General features: G+C 46.7%; 1 protein-coding gene across 2 annotated transcripts in view; it reads left to right on the top strand.

Annotated features, from left to right (window-relative positions):
* Ccdc12 (coiled-coil domain containing 12) overlaps positions 1 to 15,990 on the top strand; it is a 51,307-nt gene extending 35,317 nt beyond the window's left edge. For both annotated transcript variants that reach the window (XM_046437653.2, XM_058576789.1), the window contains 5 exons: positions 10,064 to 10,143; positions 11,442 to 11,503; positions 11,726 to 11,760; positions 12,770 to 12,846; positions 12,938 to 15,990. In XM_046437653.2, coding sequence (XP_046293609.1) covers positions 10,064 to 10,143; positions 11,442 to 11,503; positions 11,726 to 11,760; positions 12,770 to 12,846; positions 12,938 to 13,020 — 337 coding nt within the window. In that variant the 3' untranslated portion in view covers positions 13,021 to 15,990. The remainder of the gene's footprint in view (positions 1 to 10,063; positions 10,144 to 11,441; positions 11,504 to 11,725; positions 11,761 to 12,769; positions 12,847 to 12,937) is intronic.
* Positions 15,991 to 18,300: the final 2,310 nt, after the last annotated feature.

Below are 18,300 nucleotides of genomic sequence, written 5' to 3'. Positions count from 1 at the left end.
ATGATGGTATTTACTGGTGAATGGGTGGAAATGGAGACTAAGTGAAATAAGCCAGACTCAGAAAGCCAAAGGTCAAATTTTTTCATTGATATGTGGAAGTTAGTCCAAAATAAGGAGGGGAAAAAAAGAGAGAAAAAAAGGGAAAAGTAGGGGTGGGGGTGGCCATCAATAAAGAAGGAAGACTGGTGGGCTGGATGAAGGTGACCGAGGGGAATGGAGAAAAGACAGGATATGGGAAGAACAGAGGAATCTAACCTAACTTTTCTGTGTATTTACATGAATATACCACAGTGAATCTTACCATTGTATATATCCACAGGACACTAATCAAAAAGAAAAAAAAAAGTCTAAAAGCAGAAAGATAGTAGAGTAGAGGGAAGGGAACAGGGAGAGGAAAAAAAGGACTGGTTTAGGGAAGAAGATGAGGCCAGCTCACGGTGTGACCAGCACCCTGTGCATCCCTTCTGAGGAGGAGGAGGAAAAGGAGAGCACAGGTGGGTTCCTTCTGCATGAAAAAGTCATGATATCTCATGTGTCATGGCATTCAGTGCCTCCAAAGCCATCTCCTGAACTCTTCATGCCGCTGGATATAGTCTACATTTATAGGTGAGGACACCATAGTTCAGGCAGATGAAATCAATGGAAAGAGAGTAGAGCTGGTACTGGCCCCTCCCTGATTCCTATCTGCTGGACAGCCAGGGTGGGAACAGTGAGCTCATCTGGCCTCCTTTTTCACACAGGGAGAAGAGCTGTTCCTGCCTGTGAGCTCCCTCGCCAGGCATGATTCTGCTCTACCTTCTTTACCCTTAGTGCTACCCCCACATGGAGTGGTGCTATGGCCTCTGTCCTCCATGTCCTCTTGGCCAGGCTTAGGGATGCCAGGTAGCTATGAAGAAAAGAGGAGTGTGTCCAGCAGGCGGCAGCAGGGCTGGCAGTTTGCAAGCCAAAGCAACCTGGCATTGAGCACCATGCTCTTCTCCTAGTGTTTTGTGGGGTGGGTGGGCCTCTCCCTGTACCTCCCACCTTCTGGGCTTGGAATGGCCAGTGTTGCCAGCCCGACTCTCAACTGTGAACCCTGTGGGATTCACCTCATAAACCTTTTTCTTTTTAAATTTAAATTGATGTTTTATACACACACACACACACACACACATAGTGATTAGGGAAAGGGAGCGGTTACTGGGGATTAAACTGAGGGGGGTTAACCACTGAGCCACATCTTCAGCCCTTTTAGTTAATTAGTTAATTGTTGTTATAGATGGACAGAATGCCTTTATTTTTTTTATTTTTAGGTGGTGCTGAGGATCAAACCCAGTACCTCACATGTGCTAGGCAAGTGCTCTACCCCTGAGCCACAACCCTCCTACCCTCTATACTCCTACCCTCTTTTCAAAACCCTCTGAAGAGGGTTTTGCCATGGGGTGCCAAGGAACCTCTGTCCACCCCCTTGGGCTGTGATGAGAGTCTACTGCACACAGTCAGTTTCCTCTCTGCACAGTCAGCCCAATGTGGGCTGCAGCTTTTGTTGCCCTGTACCTGTCCTTTGTCATGAGTGGGGCTAGAGTAGCCTTACTGGGGGACAACTGGAAGACAGTCTCCTCTGCCCACGGGTGGGGAAGCCAGTGGACTGCTTGAATGTTTCATTGACTATTAAGCCAACCATTTAACATTGTGTGAAAGGAAAGTGTTAAGCAGCTGCCAAGCATAAACGTTCCTCTGTGACCTTTTTCTTCCCAGCATCTCTCTTCTCTCCTGATCTTATATTTTTTCAGTCCTCACAGCCAGACATGGTTGCATTGTCCTGAGCCTGTCACCCCCTCTGGAAGGGTTGCAGGTAACCTGCTCTCACGTCCTTGCCTGAAGAGCATCCGGGGGGGTCTCCCTAAGACTGTTGCTCCTTAATACTGCCTGAAGCATTTGCTTATAGAAAGTTTTGTTCTGCTTTTTCCTGTTTTGTTGCAGTTTAATGGAATAATCTCCCCAGAGCAGGATTACTGGGTCAAGGGGTTTGAATAGTCTTGAAAGAAACAGCCAGATCACCGCCTGGAGCAGTCTGCATGCCATTTGAGATGGTCACCTTTCCCCTGGTTTTTGTGGTTCTCTAGAGTCAGGCCATTGGCAGTAACCAGCAAGGTTTGGGGGCAGTTTTGTTTTGGTGGTGCTGAGAATTGAACCCAGGGCCTTGTGCATGTGAGGCAAGCATTCCACCAACTGAGCTATATCCCCAGCCTGAGGCTTTGTTATTTATTTACATTGGGGATGTGTTTCTGTTTCTTAGAAGCTCCTATGTCTTTGAACATTAAAAAGCCTTCTGTGGTCAGAGTCACTGATCTCTCTGGCCAGTACTTGGCCTCTAGAACCCTACAGTCTTATCCTTGGCCTCACCTTCCCTGGGGTTTGTTACTTTGTTTTCTCTCCTCTTTCTCCTCTCTCCTGGGCTCAAGTGATCTTCCTACCTCAGTCTCGCAGATAACTGGGATTGCACCACAGTGCTCAGAAAAACAAAGGATTATTCTGAACAAGCAACAGAAAATGCACATAAAAAAGAAATGGTGACAGTGATTATCTCTAAAAGTGATTTTTTACTTGATTTTCTATAAATTTCCAGATTTTCTAATGTAATCAGGATTCCAACCAACCAAGTGGACAAAAGAAAACACTTCTTCACAAGGTCCTGATCCTACAGACTACTCACTTGGCCAGAGTGCCTCAGGTCACTGCTGGAACCAGTTCTATCTGCTACATATTTCAGTGCCCTTTGGGGTCCAAGGGCCAGCCCATCCCCAACGTCCTCACCAGCCCTGTCCCATGCACCCTGAGCTTCTTGCTCTCTCCTGTACCCACAGTGGCCCATACATAGACCATGACAGGGGAGGTGAGTGTGCAGTGACCTCAAGATTTGTGGGGAGAGAAGAGAGGCTAATGCCCAGTAGTAAAGACGGGAAGCATGAATGAGTGAAGTGGGCCAGACCCCAATGAGCCTATTTGACAGTTATGAGGTTGGGTCAGATACATAATTTCGAAGCTTTCTTCACTTCAGTAGCTAGAATTCTACTTCTGGATTTTATAGTTTTCAGAGAACATCACCTTTCTCCAGCCACTTCCCTTCAGGGGCACATAGAAAGAGGTGATTGCCCCTGAACCTTCCTGGCCAGCCCACATGTGGGGCCTCTGCAGCTGACCTTGAGGAAGACATCTTAGTGGTCACCATGCCTGCTCAGCACAGGACACCTAGGGAGGAAGCAGAGTTGAGGAAGTGGTTTCCTCCTTTTACAAAGAGACTCAGTAGAGCCACACACACTTGTAATCCCAGCAACTCTGGAGGCTGAGGCAGAGGGATTGCAGCTTAAAGGTTAGCCTCAGCAACTTAGCAAGGCCCTATCTCAAAATAAAAAATAAAAAGGGCTGAGGATGTAACTCAGTGATCAAACATCCCTGGGTTCAATCTCTAGTACGGTGGGGGGGGGGGTAGAAGAGACTCAGTAGAATAAGAACTTGGACATTGTCCTATTGCTTTGCCATAAAGACTGTGGAAGTCACTCAGGAGTGGTTACTCCATCCCATACACATTCCTGTCCTCTGCGTCTGCAGGGCACAACTTCTTTGCTTGTGTCCTGCTGTCTTACTAAGTCATAAGAAGCTCTGTGAGCCCTACACTACTAACTAGTAAAGCTCTTCCTCAAGTGTCCCCTGAATTCTTTTGTTCAGCCTTAGGCTGGCCTGTGCTGGGTGCTGGAGTTGGGTCTCCAGTAACTTGTAGGGCAGAGCCTGAAAGATGGACACGTAGCCACCCAAGACATGTATGGAGAGAGCAGGAGTCTCAGGGTGCACAGGAGAGGGCTGGTGAGGATGTTGGGGATGGGCTGGCCCTTGGACCCCAAAGGGCACTGAAATATGTAGCAGATAGAACTGGTTCCAACAGTGACCTGGGGCACTTTGTCCAAGTGAGTAGTCTGTAGGATCAGGACTTTGTGAAGAAGTGTTTTCTTTTGTCCACTTGGTTGGTTGGAATCCTGATTACATTAGAAACTCTGGAAATTTACAGAAAATCAAGTAAAAATCACCTTTTGAGATAATCACTGTCAGCATTTTGTTTTCCTGTACATTTTCTTTTTTTTTTTTTTTAATATTTATTTATTTTTTTAGTTATCAGCAGACACAACATCTTTGTTGGTATGTGGTGCTGAGGATCGAACCCGGGCCGCACGCATGCCAGACGAGCGCGCTACCGCTTGAGCCACATCCCCAGCCCCTCCTTGTACATTTTCTTTTACTTGTTCAGAATAATTCTTTGTGTTGCTGGGTGCTATGGTGTAATCCTAGTTATTTGTGAGACTGAGGCAGGAGGATCACTTGAGCCCAGCAGTTTGAGGCAAACCTGGACAAAACAGCAAAACCCATCTCAAAACAAAACAAAAAACTACCATCCTTTGCAAACGTTATTTTTAGTGGTTTTATAATGCTCCACCTAATGGCTACAGCTATTTGAGCACATCTTTATACATTTTATTTTATTTTAGAGTATCCCTCTGAGGCATTCATGTAGTTGAGAATTCAAAAGGTATTAAAATTCTTCCTTCACTCCCAACTTCCCAGTTGGGTGACCATCTTTAGGGCCAGATTCTTGGATTCTTCTATAGGTCAGCTGTACAGGAATATGCAAACCCTCCTCCACGGCTTGTTTGTACACAGGATAGCATGTTATATTGTTCCTCACCTGGCTTTTCTCAATCTATAATATCATCCTAGCATTCACTCCACATAAGTTCATAAAGATTAGTCCAGTGTGGTGCACTCCTCTAAACCCAGCAACTTGGGAGACTGAGGCTGGAGTATCACAAGTTTGAAGCCAGTCTCAGCAACTTGGTGAGACCCTGTGTCAAAAATAAAAGGGGCTGGAGATTTGGTTCGGTGGTTAAGTGTCCCTGGGTTTAATCCTCAGTACAAAAAAAAAAAAAAAAGTTTATAAAGCATAAAGTTGTCCCTTTGGCTATATGGCATTCTTTTGTTGGCATATAGCCAGAGTTTGCAAGGTATGTTCTTCTTCTATTAGGAAAGAGTTAACTCCAGGAAGAGGCTGTGGTGTCTATGTCCTCCAAAGCACCTAGCATAAGACCCAGGTTTGCTCTGTAGCCTTGGAACAGGGTAGGGGCCCTCTTCTGGCCTAGTTCTCTCCCACACTTTGCCTTCAGCTCTTTGAGAGCTGGGACTCTGGGGATCATCCCACATTTCCTGTGACACTTTGCCTACTCATTGCCTCAGGCATAGGAAGGGCCCTTGGTGTTGGATTGTTTTCTCTTCCCCTGGCTTCAGTCCAGGTTTGCTCCGCACCCAGCTCTGAACAGAAAGGGCTACAGAGAAGAGTAAGATAAGCCAGGCTCCTGACTGGCCCAGTTTCCAGGTCTCATTAGTAACTGACACCAAGTTTGTGGGGATCACATAGATTGGGATGGCAGGTAGGGAGAAAGGAAGAAGGAGGCTTTTCTTTGGCTGGGCCTCAACTGCTGGTGGAGTGTCCTGAACAGCCTTGCCCATCGGTACACAGTATGCAGAAATAGGTATATCCATGCCACCCTGTAGGCCACACAAAGCCCACTTTCTATCTGCTACATGAGGGGTTTTGAGGGGCCTTGGCAGGTTATGCATGTGTGTGCTGGGTGGCTTATTCACTGATGCACACAAAGGTTTTTGTCTGTGGGCTGACCCATCCTGGGATGTGGGTCTGCCGTGTCCCTGTCCCAGCAGGTGGAGCCCTTTAGGTCTGAGAAGGGCCTTCTGGGGGCAGTAGTGTGGGTTTGGGAAGGTAATACTCCTAGGAGATAAGACCTCTGACACTGCTCTGTCACCCCCACATAACCTCTTGAGAGACAAATAGCCTTGTTTTCCATATGGGTGCCAGTGATCCTGCCCATGTCTCTAAAGCATTCGAAGCCAGGATTTGAACCCTGGAAATCCTGTTGCAAATGCAGGTCTTCAGCACCTCCTCCCCCAACAGCCTCATTCTGAAGTGGAGATAGCAGAACCAGCATTTGACTCCAGTAGCCCACAGAAGAATGACTTCCAGATGCCAGTGACTGCTGAGTGGGTGTGGGCAGCCACCTGGTTTGGCTGGCACCATGAGCTCATACCCTGCCCTGTCTCTAAGAGCAGTGGCAGTTCCAGCTGCTGTGAAGGGGAGCCCCCGGCCCCCAGCCAATAGCACCCTGGGCCGGCTCTGTATGAACACTGTCTCGCTGTTTTGTTTGTTTCTTGACTTTCCTTTTTTTAATCTCAGTTCTGGTCTTTTTAGTTTTAAATTTTTAGTCATTCCATTTCCTCCTCTGTTAATTTGCTATGTTCTCCTTTACCTTTCTTTTAATAGTTAACATAGGGATGACAATATACATCCTTAATATGTCACAGCCTGAAAAGTAATAGTACTTTTACCATTTTCCATATAGTGCTAGGCCTCAGAATACTTAGACACTGTTTGCTGTTCTTTGTCTTTTGTGCTATTGTTTCTATATGTTAAATCCTGCAAATTTTTATTATGATTTTATACAGTCAGTATCCATTTAGATTTACTTACATAATTCCCCTCTCTGGTGTTTTTCATTTCTTCCTGTAGGTCCTGCTTTTAACCTAAGCTTAATTCCTTCAGCCCAGAGTATCCCTTAGTATTTCTGGACTAACAGATCCTCTGATGACTAATACTTGTAACTTTTCTAGAGAAGTCTTTCTCTTGAAGGTTTTTTAACTAGTTTTAGAATTCTGTCATGGCATTTTCTTTCCAGACTTCTAGATGTGGATCCGTTGTCTTAAGGTTTCCATACTTTAGGTTCAGAAGTCAGCTGTCAGTTTAATTTTGTCTTTGGACGTTGGGTATCTTTGTTTCTCTCTCTTGGTTTTTAGTAGTTTAGCAGTGATTTGCCTCAGAATGCTTTTTCTTTGGGATGCATGGTTTTCTTTATGGTTTAGTGATTAATTCTTTCATTAATCCTACACGATTTTTTCATTAATTCCGTAAACTTCTCAGTCATATCTCTGAAAGTTACTTCTGGTGCTCTAGAAATGTGTAGATCTTTTGTCATATTTCATATATCTCTTGTTTTTTCTCTATTTTCCAACTTTATTCCTCTGTGCCTCAGTCTGGATATTTTCTGGCATATCTTGAAGTTCTCTATTCTTTGTTTAGTTGTATCCAAACTGCTATTAAGCCTTTTTTTTAATTCAAATTTTTTGTTACAGTTTTCAGTTGTAGATTTTTCATTTGATTAATTTTTAGTTTCCAGAAGGTGTTTTTTTTTTCCCCCCATAGATTTCATTAAATCGTGGATATTGTGTACAAAAAAGTCTAGGAATGATTTTAGGTTCTGGGTAATTTACTTTTCTCCAGAGAGGATGTTTTCTACCTTCTGACAGGGGGAGGTACCCTGCCCCCCTTTTAGGACCAATGGAGAAACATCCTCTCACCAACACCAACCCTGTCTGCCAAAGGGCAGGTGGTCACCAACTGTGTGGCACACAGCTATTTCATTTCAGCCTTTGGGAAGGGTGGTCTGTTTCAGTTTCACCCTGCTGTTAGGAAGGGGTGGATGTGTCAGGGTTTCTTGGCTACCCTAAAAGCATTTTTCTCTCTTCATCCCCATGAGATTGCAGGAAACTCAGCCTTTCATTCACTGCTTATAAATTGACAGATGGTTCAAGGGGAAAGAGGTTCGGACATCAGGCCCATGTTGCTGCACTTCCCTTATCTCTGGGTTTGCAGCCCTTGAAATCTTTGTTGTCTTGGTGCTTCTCCAAGGCTAATAAGCAGATGTTTCAAATATATCTGTTGTAAGATTTGTTGAATTGCTGTGGAAGGGTTTAAATCTTGGGCCTGTTTTAGAAAGACCAGATCACTGAGCAGAACCCAGTGCTTCTTCCCCAGAGATTTCTGCCCTTTGGCAGGAGGGCAGGGCAGTTAATTGGACTTTACGAATGGAAGGCTCTTGATTGCCTCTCAAAGAATGAGTCAGGAGACGTCTTGAACCCAGCTTGGTCGAGCTGATCGTACCCAGTATAGCCTCCATTTGACAGATGTGGCAACTGAGGCCCAGGATGGGGCTGTCCCACAGAGATGGGGATGCAGGTGTCCTTGACAGCTTAACCAGTACTCAGCTCTAGGGGCGGAGGCGGGTGTTGAGCAGCAGGCTGCCTCTCCTGCTCTGGCCTCCATGTTTGTGCTGCTGGGTTCTCCCTCCCCCCTTCCAGCTGGTCTTCTGAAGCCATGGGCAGCAGAGTGGGGCTAGAGGCCTGGGTACTTGTCACTGCTGGACTTTTCTGCTACTGATTTCTCACAGAACCTTGGAACCAGTTTTTTCTTTCTTTCTTTCTTTTCTCTTTTTTTTTTTCTTAGTAATCCCTGCAGTTTTCTTCCCACACCCAGTTTCTCTTCCTCTTTTCTCCACACCCTGTTTTGGACAAAAGTCATTGCACCAAATCATGCCCCACTTTCTCAGCATGTGCCTCAGTGACTTGATGTTTACCCCTAGGCCTGAGGCAGGGTGGGGCATCCCTGCTCCTTGGAAGAAGCAGAGTATTATGTGGGGTGGACTTTGTCCATACAGGGCCATTGTCTCCTCTCACTCTCTGCACAGAGGTTCAGTGTAGCCCCAGGTCCTGAGCCCCTTGGACCTTCTGCATCTCCCACGTAGAGATCCAAGTTCAGAGTATTGTCACTTGCTTGCTAGTGTGGCTGTGTGGCCTTAGCCATCAGCTACCTCGCCTCTGGCTTTGGAAAAGTTTGCCTTCCCTCCCGGGGTTGAGAGAGGCACCCTTGCCTGGCCCAGACAGAAGGCTTATAGGGGATGAAGTATGGGAGGCCTCCTTTGAGAAATGGTTTCCTTCCCAGGACCTTCTGAAGGGCCAGTGGTCAAGGACCTAAAAGAGGTAAAGAGGGTAGGGTGCTACTTCTGCACCTCCCAGGAACTAGTGTATGTCCAGGTTTTTTCTTGCTTTATGAATCCCAGCAGCCCCAGGAACACTTACCTTACTGTCCTGCAGAATAATCAAGGGCCCCCCTTCAGTCTGTGCATGTGTGTTTGGGGTTTGATGAGCCACAGAGCCAGAGAGGCCCCCAGTGAACTCCTGGAACAACCCACCCTCTTTGAGGAGACTGAGACGAGGACAAAAAATGACAGTGCTGGCCACAACTCCCTCTGTGATTCTGGCCTAGGGCGTCCTCCTCCTCACAAGACTTGTGGCCTGTCCTGGGAGCATTCTGAAGACTGGTGCAGCTCAGGTCTCAGGACTGTTCAAGCAGATTGTGGCTTGCCCAGCGTTGCATGTGCTCACGCCTGTTCCCACAGCCTTCACAGGCCATTCCCCACATTGTAGAGTGAGGGGTCAGCCTCGTGTATTTTGTGCCTTGGCCCTGTCCACCATAGCGTCAGGCCTAGATGTCACCTCCTCCTAGAATCCTTACACATTCACACTCCTCTGGAAATGCGGCTTGCACTTGTCACTCTACCTCACTGCCATGTGCCTTTGGCCCAATGCACCCAGACCCTGTCTACTAATGATTGAAGGACTGTGTGACCTTGGCCCAGGAAACAATGGCTCTGAAGAGGGGGCCAGGCTTGGGGGTACTACTCTTTTAGGAGTAACTTAGCTCCAGAGCTCTGGCTGGAAGTCATGCTTAGCCTTGGTCTCAAGGTCTCATAGTGCTATCTCATGATAGTGATAGTGATAGTCTGTGCTTCTCGGTTCCCTTAACTGTCAAATGAGATAATCCCAGAGACAAAGCTAGTGACTGCTCACCAACATCCTGGCCCAGCTCTGGAGAACACTCCTCCTACAGGCAGGCAGGGCCTTTGCAGAGCAGCCAGTCCAGCTGCTGAATGGCACATGAGGGGCTGAGGGACCTGCCCCAATGATGCTTCAATCCTGATTTCCCTCTTCACCTGGTCATCTCTAGGGATCATAGGAAATCCAGGAAGTAGACAGCCTGCATGGGTCTGTCACATTTTGACTTGCAAGTCGGGTGAGGTCAGTGAGGCTGTCTCACACTTGTCTCATCTGCTTTTTCTCTCTAATCTTGTAGGGAGCTCAGGCTGCGGAATTATGTCCCAGAGGATGAGGACCTGAAGAGAAGGAGGGTGCCCCAGGCCAAACCAGTGGCAGGTAGGTGAGCGTCCTCTCTCCAGCTCCGCACTGTGATACTGTCCTTAGCAGGTGTTGCCCTCCTTTAAAGGATAATAGGCAGTTCCAGGCAGGAGTTGGGCCTCCAGAGTCCTCTGTTGCCTACTAGGGACCTGTGGGAGGGCCCAGAGGGGTTGCAGATTCTTGGGACTCCTGGGATGAGAAGTAGAAGTGGCCCTGGGTGCTTGGATATAGCAGGCAGGTGATGAGTCCTGTGAGCCCTGAGGAGGGGCCGACCATCAGGCATCCTAGCAGCGGGCCAGCAGCTCAGAGGATGGGAACAGCCCAGCACAGCAACCAGGAGCTTCTGGCCATCCACAAGCACATGCCACAGAGTGCCAGTCCTGCCTTGGAGTCAGATTTTATTCTTTATTTTTGTTATCAACTTTTCATTGTACAAGTAATGAATTAATAGATATAGTTATAAAAAGGTCAAGTATTTCCCATTCATTCACTCCAAGTCTGCTTCCCTCCCTACCTCCCTGAGCTCTAGACTCTTCCCAGGAGATTTGCTCCGTGATTTGGGGCCCTACATGTTGGGGCAGTGGCAGGGTCAGGGCAGGGAACCAAAAGGCAGAACAGAAGAAAGCACAAGGAACTGACCCCATGCCTCAGGATCAGGAGGCCACTTCAGACTCCCATCGGTGGCTAGAGGATGGTGAGGCAGAAGAGCAGAGAGGCCATTTATGGGGCTTCTGATGATGGGTCTGGAGGCAGCCTACAGAGCCCATTGTTGTTAGTATGCTGACTTCTTTTCCCAGAGGGGACCATCCAGGGCCTACTTTGCTAGCAGCAGCTTGGTGGAGCCAGGGGTGTTTGTCAGCACACATATGAGACGGGATGGGAAGAAAAGCCACCCATGGCTCTGGCCAGGCCAAGATCCAGAGGACACCTTCATAGTCCAGGAGCCCCGGGGTTATGGGGAAAGCAGGACCCTTCACAAAACCATACTTTCTACATATCCAGGCAGTCTGCCCACTCACAGTGGAGAGACTGAAGTCAAGATTAGCATCCGTGCTTCCTGATTGGAGATCTAGACCCTGATAATTCTAGCCAGCAGCCTCCTGCCTGCCCTTTCTCACCCCATGGTGATTGGCCTCGTCCTGGCAAGTCCAGACCACCCCTCTAGAGCTGCCTTTACAGGGCTTTACCTCTGGAGTGTTGGGGGCTCAGGGGAGAGGAGGGAGCAAGAAGCCTTTGTCTCCTCTGATGCATCCAGGCATCATGCTTGGTGACAGCGCCACTCCAACAGTCTCATCTTGTTGTCTTGCACCCTCTAGTGGAAGAGAAGGTGAAGGAGCAGCTGGAGGCTGCCAAGCCAGAGCCCGTCATTGAAGAAGTGGTGGGTGCCTGAAACCTTGCTGCTCCTGTGTCCCACTTTCCTTCCATCTTTCCCCCCTTTTTCCTCTTCATTTCTTTTTTCCCTTTCCATAACCTAACTCTCCTTGTCCCCACTACTTCCTCCTTTCCTTTTTTCCATTTCTCTAACTCTAGACCCCATCTTCCCTCTCCCCCTGGGATTGCGTGAGCCTCCAACCCTGATGAGTGTCTCCTCCCTCCCCAGGACCTGGCCAATCTGGCACCCCGGAAGCCTGACTGGTGAGTGTTGTTCATACAGCCTGGTACAGACCCACTGTGGGACCTTGGTGCTGGGCCTTGCCCTTGGGCTGAGCCCTGCCTACCCTCCCAACAGGGGGCAGACTGTGCAGACACAGCCACACAAGATAATTAGTTTGAAATAAGTACTAAGAAGCAAGAATCATGGGAAAGATCATTAAATTAAAGAGGGTCTTAGGTAGGGGAGCAGAAGTCCCCTCAGGAAGCTGTTCTGAATGGGTAAGAGCCCACCCTGCTCCAAAAGGTGCCATTTGAGCAAAGCCAATCTTCCCATTCAGGAGACTACCGGGTAGAGGGGATGGAAAGAAGAGCAGACACAGGTGTCTTATCCCTGTTTCCCTCTGGCCCTACTTTCCTCATCTGTGAAATGGGATGCTCATCCTTCAAGCCTCCCAGCCTCTTCAGCCATCTCACCCAGCTGAGAAAGAGGGTGAGGGAGGGTGCTATGAGCCAAGAGGTTTGTGTCTCACTTTGCCGTGGGTCAGAGGTAGGGGCTGTACCCTCACCTGCAGTTCTGAGCAGCTTGGTTCTGTATCAAGTACTGCATCATCTGTGGGAATTTGGAGATTTTAATTTGATGAAACAAAAGCCTAAGGGCTGTGTCCTAGGAAACCCAGAGTACAAGAGAGCAGGCTGAGTTCGGGTTAGGAGTTGGTCACCTGCGGCTGGGCGCGGAGCAGGGCCCACAGCAGCCAGAGCAAGTCACTTCTTGATGGCAACCACAGGACCTAGAGGATCCCTAAGGAAACATCCACCCTTGGCTCCATCCCACGTCACTAGTCCCCCCACATCAGTGGGACAGAGAATGATGAGTAAATGAGTTTCCGAGGCACAGGAAGGAACAGAAGGGAACATCTTGGTCTGCTCTCCATGGAAGTCCCCTCAGGCAACTGAGTGTGATTCCTTATGCCAGAGAGCTGCAGTAGGGGTGAGGGCCCAGAGCCACACCAGCCTGTCATCAGCCTCCCTGCTTTCTCACCTCCTGCTCCAGGGACCTCAAGAGAGACGTGGCCAAGAAGCTGGAAAAGCTTGAAAAGCGTACCCAGAGGGCCATCGCCGAGCTGATCCGTAAGTGCAGCCCTGGCAGGCCAGGTCCTACCTTCTGGGTGGCAGCCCAAGCACAGGAGCCTTTACCCCTGCCTATCTTCCCTTCCTCCAGGTGAGAGGCTGAAAGGCCAGGAGGACAACCTGGCTTCTGCAGTGGATGCCACCACTGAACAAGAGGCCTGTGATTCTGACTGAGGTGTGCCTCGTACCCCATCTGCCCACCAGGTGTCCTGTAGGTGGATGCTCTTGGGCAGGAGTGGGGGCTGGGTTACCATCACATCCAGGTCTTCCTCAGAACTGATCAGCCCCATCGAGTCCAAACCTCCATGGGATGTCGCCAGCTCCTTGTCTCCTGAGGGTTCCTACCACTGGAATAGGACAGAGCCAGCAACTGCTGTGGGACGTGCCTATGTTTGTACATATGTATGTATTCCAAACTTTTAGAAAATGTCTGTAAATAGAGACAAGTAAACCCTTCTGTATGGTAGAAACTGTCAAATGTTTCTTGGGTCCTACGGTACTGTGGGTTTGGGCTCTTAATATATGGTGGCCTCAGAGGTGGCAGTTGATATGAATTACCCCTGTGTCCAGCTGGGCTTATGGAGAGGGCTACATGAGAAAGACCTGGGGTTGACCTTGTGGGTCCAAGGCCTGGCCCAGCCTATGGTCAGTGGTGTCTTCTTAAAACCCCTGGATGACAGAGACAGGGTCTGAGAGTTCTCCTAAGACTTCCCACAGGCCGAGGCCTTGCAATAGTTTGCAGTATGGCTGGAGAGGCTCCCTCCCTAATTCTCTATAGATCCCTTCAAAGTATGAGAAAGAGAAGGATGAGATTGAGCCCTATAAATTTCCATGCAGGGCCACTCCATGTTTAAGGCCCAACAATAATTTCCCTTACTCTGCCCAGCCCTCAGCAGCTTTTCTCCCTGCTCTAACAAAGCTAAACCGTGGCTCCCTAGGACAGGGCCCTATATGAGTGAGAAGGTCCATTCTTCTAGGGACTGTGATGTGGTAGGCTGGGTTCAGGTGTGATCTTGGGCCCTGAGGTCTTGGCTTGAGGGCTGTTGCCACTGCTGGGAGCTCTTAGTTAGAACTGCCTGGCCACATCAGCTCAGACTCCAGGTACCAGTGGCCAACTGAAACTACCTCGCCTCTAGGGTTGTTACACCCTTGAGTTTCTTTAGAGCTTCCCCTTGAGCCTCCTGCTCCTGCTCTAAATCATCCAGTGTGGCTTCTTCTCTTTATGCTGCATTCCAGAAACACAGTGGCCCAGCTCTGGCAGACAGTGCTGAGGACTTGGGTCATGGAGGTAGGGTGTGTGCGTAAACACACAGACCAGCACACCCATACAATATGTAAAATCCTTTAAATTAAAATTGTGCTTCTACTCTCAGAAGGTAATTCCTGTGTAGAAGAAAATAAAAACGTGCAGCTATGAGCAAGGGGTAGGTGGCCAGTTCCTTCACTGAGCAGTAAGACAAGACCAAAGCCAGGACTCTGATTCCCACAAGTTACAGGGATGAAACATGACTGTAGTTGTCAGGATTGGTTCTGGCCTTTCTTTCCTAGGAATAAGGGTGACAAGACTCCCCATACCTCCTGGGATTGCATTTGGAAACAGGATGCTTGTCTATGGCAGTGGAAGGACTCAGACACCTGGTGGCTGGGAACTAAGCTCCCACTCAGCACCAGTTCTGAAATTGGAGTTGGGTCATTCCACAGCATAAGAACCCAGAGAGCTGATGAACAGGATGCTTCTGAGTTTTTGACTCTAGGTTCCCTGACAGAAAAACTACCCTTATATAAGGATAGAAAAACAAAACCTGCCATGCATGGCAAACATTCAACAAAAATAGCCAGGCTCAGTAGCACACCTGTAATCCCAGCAGCTTGGGAGGCTGAAACAGGAGGATCACAAATTCAAAGGCCAGCCTCAGCTACTTAGTGAGACTCCTCAAAATAAAAAATGAAAAGTGAAGGGGATACTCAGTGGTAGGGAGAGTGTCCCTGGGTTTAATCTCCATTACCGAAGAAAAAAATTTTAAAAGAAAGAAAGTAAAAGACAAAACACATGAGACAATGCAGTGCCTTAAAGAATAGCCAACATCCCCAAAAGTGGGAGGATTTATATCCCAGGAAATGGATAAAAGTTATATCCTAAAAGCATTTGCTGTATCAACAGAGAGATAAAGGAGGACCCCAGTAAGTCAAGAACAGGCATTAAATGTTAACTGACTAGAAATCTTGGAAATGAAGAAAGTGGATATTAAAATAAGAATCCAGGCTAGGTGTGGTGGCATGTGCCTGTGATCTGTGCTACTTGGTGGACTGAAGCAGGAGGATCACAGTTGGAGGCTAGTCTGGGGGACCTTGTCTCAAAATAAAAAATAAGAAGGTCTGGGGATGTAGCTCCCTGGTAGAGCACCCCTCAGTTTAATATCCATTATTTAAAAATTAATAATAAAATGAACTTGCTAGGAGAACTAAATTGTAACTTGTCAAAAAAGCGATTAATAAATTGGAAGGTAAAGCTAAGGAGATAGATTGAAGGTAACAAAGGGAAGTAAAGAGGTAACATGGAAGCAGATTGAGAGCCTTGCTATACTGATGGATGTTTTGTAGCCGACAGAGGTTTCAGGAAAAGAAAATCAAAAAAAGAAGGTAGTTGAAGGAGCAGTGGCCAACCACATCTGCTTCTAGTATCATGGATTTGGAGTTTTCCAGAATGCAGCCCAGCAAGATAAAAAGATCAGTAATATGAAACAAGAGGCTGAGAGACATGGAGAATAGAGTGAAAAGATCCAGCATAACATGGGATTGGAGTTCAGGGAGAAGAAACCCACAAAAGTGGGGCAGAGACAAAATTGGAAACAACAAGTGAGAACTTTCTAGAGCCTTTGAAAATTACTAATCCACAGATTCCAGAAGACCAACAAATCTCAAGCAGGACAGTAAAAAGAAAGAAAACTATATTCACATGTTTTTGATTTGAACGGTGATTAATCAGGTATTTTTACTTTATGAATATTCATTGTGTTTACTTGTATATTTATTCTAACTCAGCAAGTTTACTTAAAAATTTTTGTACCTGTATTAATCATCAATTGCTACGTACAGATTACTGCAAAATTCAGTGTCTTAAAATAAATATTTACTCCCACAGTAGTGGCCTTGCTGAGCAATTCTAGCTTGGGGTCTCTTGTGTGGTCTCAGTCATCTGAATGCTTGACTGGTGCTAGAGGTTGTGCTTCCCTAGCAACTCACTCACATGGCTTTGGACTGGTGGCCTCAATTTCCTGCCACATGGGCCTCTCCAGAGGGTTTCCTGAGTGTTCTTATGACACCACAGCTGATTTTCCCAGAGTGGAGATCAAGGGAGAAAACAGAAGGGAGCTTTGGAGCCTCACTATGACCCATATTGGAAGTGAATTCTGCTACATCCTATTTGTTAGAAGTAAGTCACTATATCCAGCCCATACTTGAAGTGAGAATTAAGTCTCTGTCTCCCTCCCTCCCCTCCCCCCCCCCTCTTTTTTCCAGCAGTGCTGGGGATGGAACCCAGGGGTCTTGGTGCGTGCTCTGTACACTCTTCTACTGAGCCACACCCCAGCCACACCTCTTGAAGGGAGGACAGTTTAAGTATTTGACATATTTTAAAACTACCATATCTGTAGTTTCATCATAATAAAATTGTAGAACAAAAAAAAAAAATCTTAAAATCAAAGAGCACAGATGTGTCTTTCAAGCCAATGTTCAGCCACGACCAGTATTCACGCTCATGACACTTCCTGTTAACAAAAATGAAAGATCACCAACCATACCCAGAGAAGTGTCTTACAAGATGCATTTAGACAGACAAAGCCAAGGATTGTGTCACCAGCAGACTCTCCTCACTAACAAAATCTACTTTAGGATAATGAAAATGTTCTAAAAGTGTGATAATGGTTGCATAAATCTCTGAATATGCTAGAACCTATTGAATTACACACTTTAAGCAAGTGAATTGTATGGTTTGAATATTATCTCTCAAACTTTTTTTTTTTTTTTTTTTAATGAAACAAGTAAGCTTTCTCCTTTAAAAACAACAACAACAAAATTCTTAAGGATGTCTTCAGGCTGAAGGGATAGCAGTCACAGACGGACAGTCTAAAATATGAGAAGGAATGAAAGAAAAGAAGGTAGAAATTTAAAGAGGCATTGATCTTATAAATAAAAAATATGTTGTGATGAGCGTATGTAAGTCCAGAGGGGAGGTGATTGGGGCTGCAGCCTCTAGGAAGCTTACACAGAAGGGCTAGAGTTGCAGCTTAGTGGTTGGAGTGCTTGCCTGGCATGTGTGAGGCCCTGGATTCCATTCCCAGCGTGGCAAAAAATAAAAATAAAAAAAAGCTCATGCAGGAAGAGGGATAAGATTCTAGTACACAAGTAGATTAACATTTTTAAGGTAACCTAAAAGGAATAGAGTGGATTACTTTAAGCTTTGTTTTTTGGTTTTTTGTTTTGTTTTGTTGTTTTGTTTTAGGAATAAAGTAGTTATCCAAAGGAAAGCAAAGAGATAAAAGGTAGGATGAGTAAATGAATCCAAAGATATTATGGTATTAATCATCAATCGCTACATACAGATTACTGCAAAATTCAGTGTCTTAAAATAAATATTTAGGGCTGGGATTTAGTGGCTTAGCAGTAGAGTGCTCTCCTAGCACATGCCAGGCCCTGGGTTCAATCTTCAGCACCACATAAAAATAAAATAAAGATATTGTGTCCAACTACAACTAAAAAATAAATATAAATGAATAAATAAATATTTGCTCCCACAGTAGTGGCCTTGCTGAGTAGTTAATGTAGTAGACTGCTTTTTAAAGCTCAGTTTGATACCATTCAGAAGAGAACCTAAACCTGAACAGCAAGATTGAAAGTAAAGGGACAGAGAAAACTCTATGAAGCACAGCATCCTCAAAAGAAAGCAGAGGTGGCCAAAGCCTTGTGAAACAAGGGAGACTTTCAGACAAAAGCGCTCTTAGCTACACTGGGGCCTCACCCGCCTCACAGGGCAATGTTAAATGGGATGTGACCACTTTGGAAGTATTGAGCATGCGTAGACCAGGAGAGGACCAGGAACGCTTGTAGCATCGCTCATGTAGCACACACAAAATCAGAAACAGTATGTGGTCATAGGTACATGAGCTATAACCACGTGCAACAATGTGGGTAGATCTTGGAGGAGGCTAAACAGGCAAGAAATAGAGAAGGAGCCATTTGTGTGATGCTAACAAGAGTGAGACAATGCACTCTAAGGATGCAGGCGTGGAAGGTGGAGTCCACAGAAGAGCAAGATGGTGGCTGCCAGCCTCTGGCCAAGTCAGCTCTGGACAGGGGCCCTCTGAGATGTTGATATGTTCTTTTTCTTGGGTTGAGTGATGGAAATTTATTTTTACTCTGTAAACACACTCATTTTCATATACTCTTATATATACT

Source organism: Marmota monax, unplaced genomic scaffold, assembly GCF_021218885.2.
Source record: "Marmota monax isolate L192 unplaced genomic scaffold, Marmota_monax_Labrador192_F-V1.1 WCK01_AAM20220418_F8-fsc00021, whole genome shotgun sequence".
Classification (NCBI taxonomy): domain Eukaryota; kingdom Metazoa; phylum Chordata; class Mammalia; order Rodentia; family Sciuridae; genus Marmota; species Marmota monax.
The sequence above is the reverse complement of the archived record's forward strand: the minus strand, read 5'-3'. Positions and strand labels throughout refer to the sequence as shown.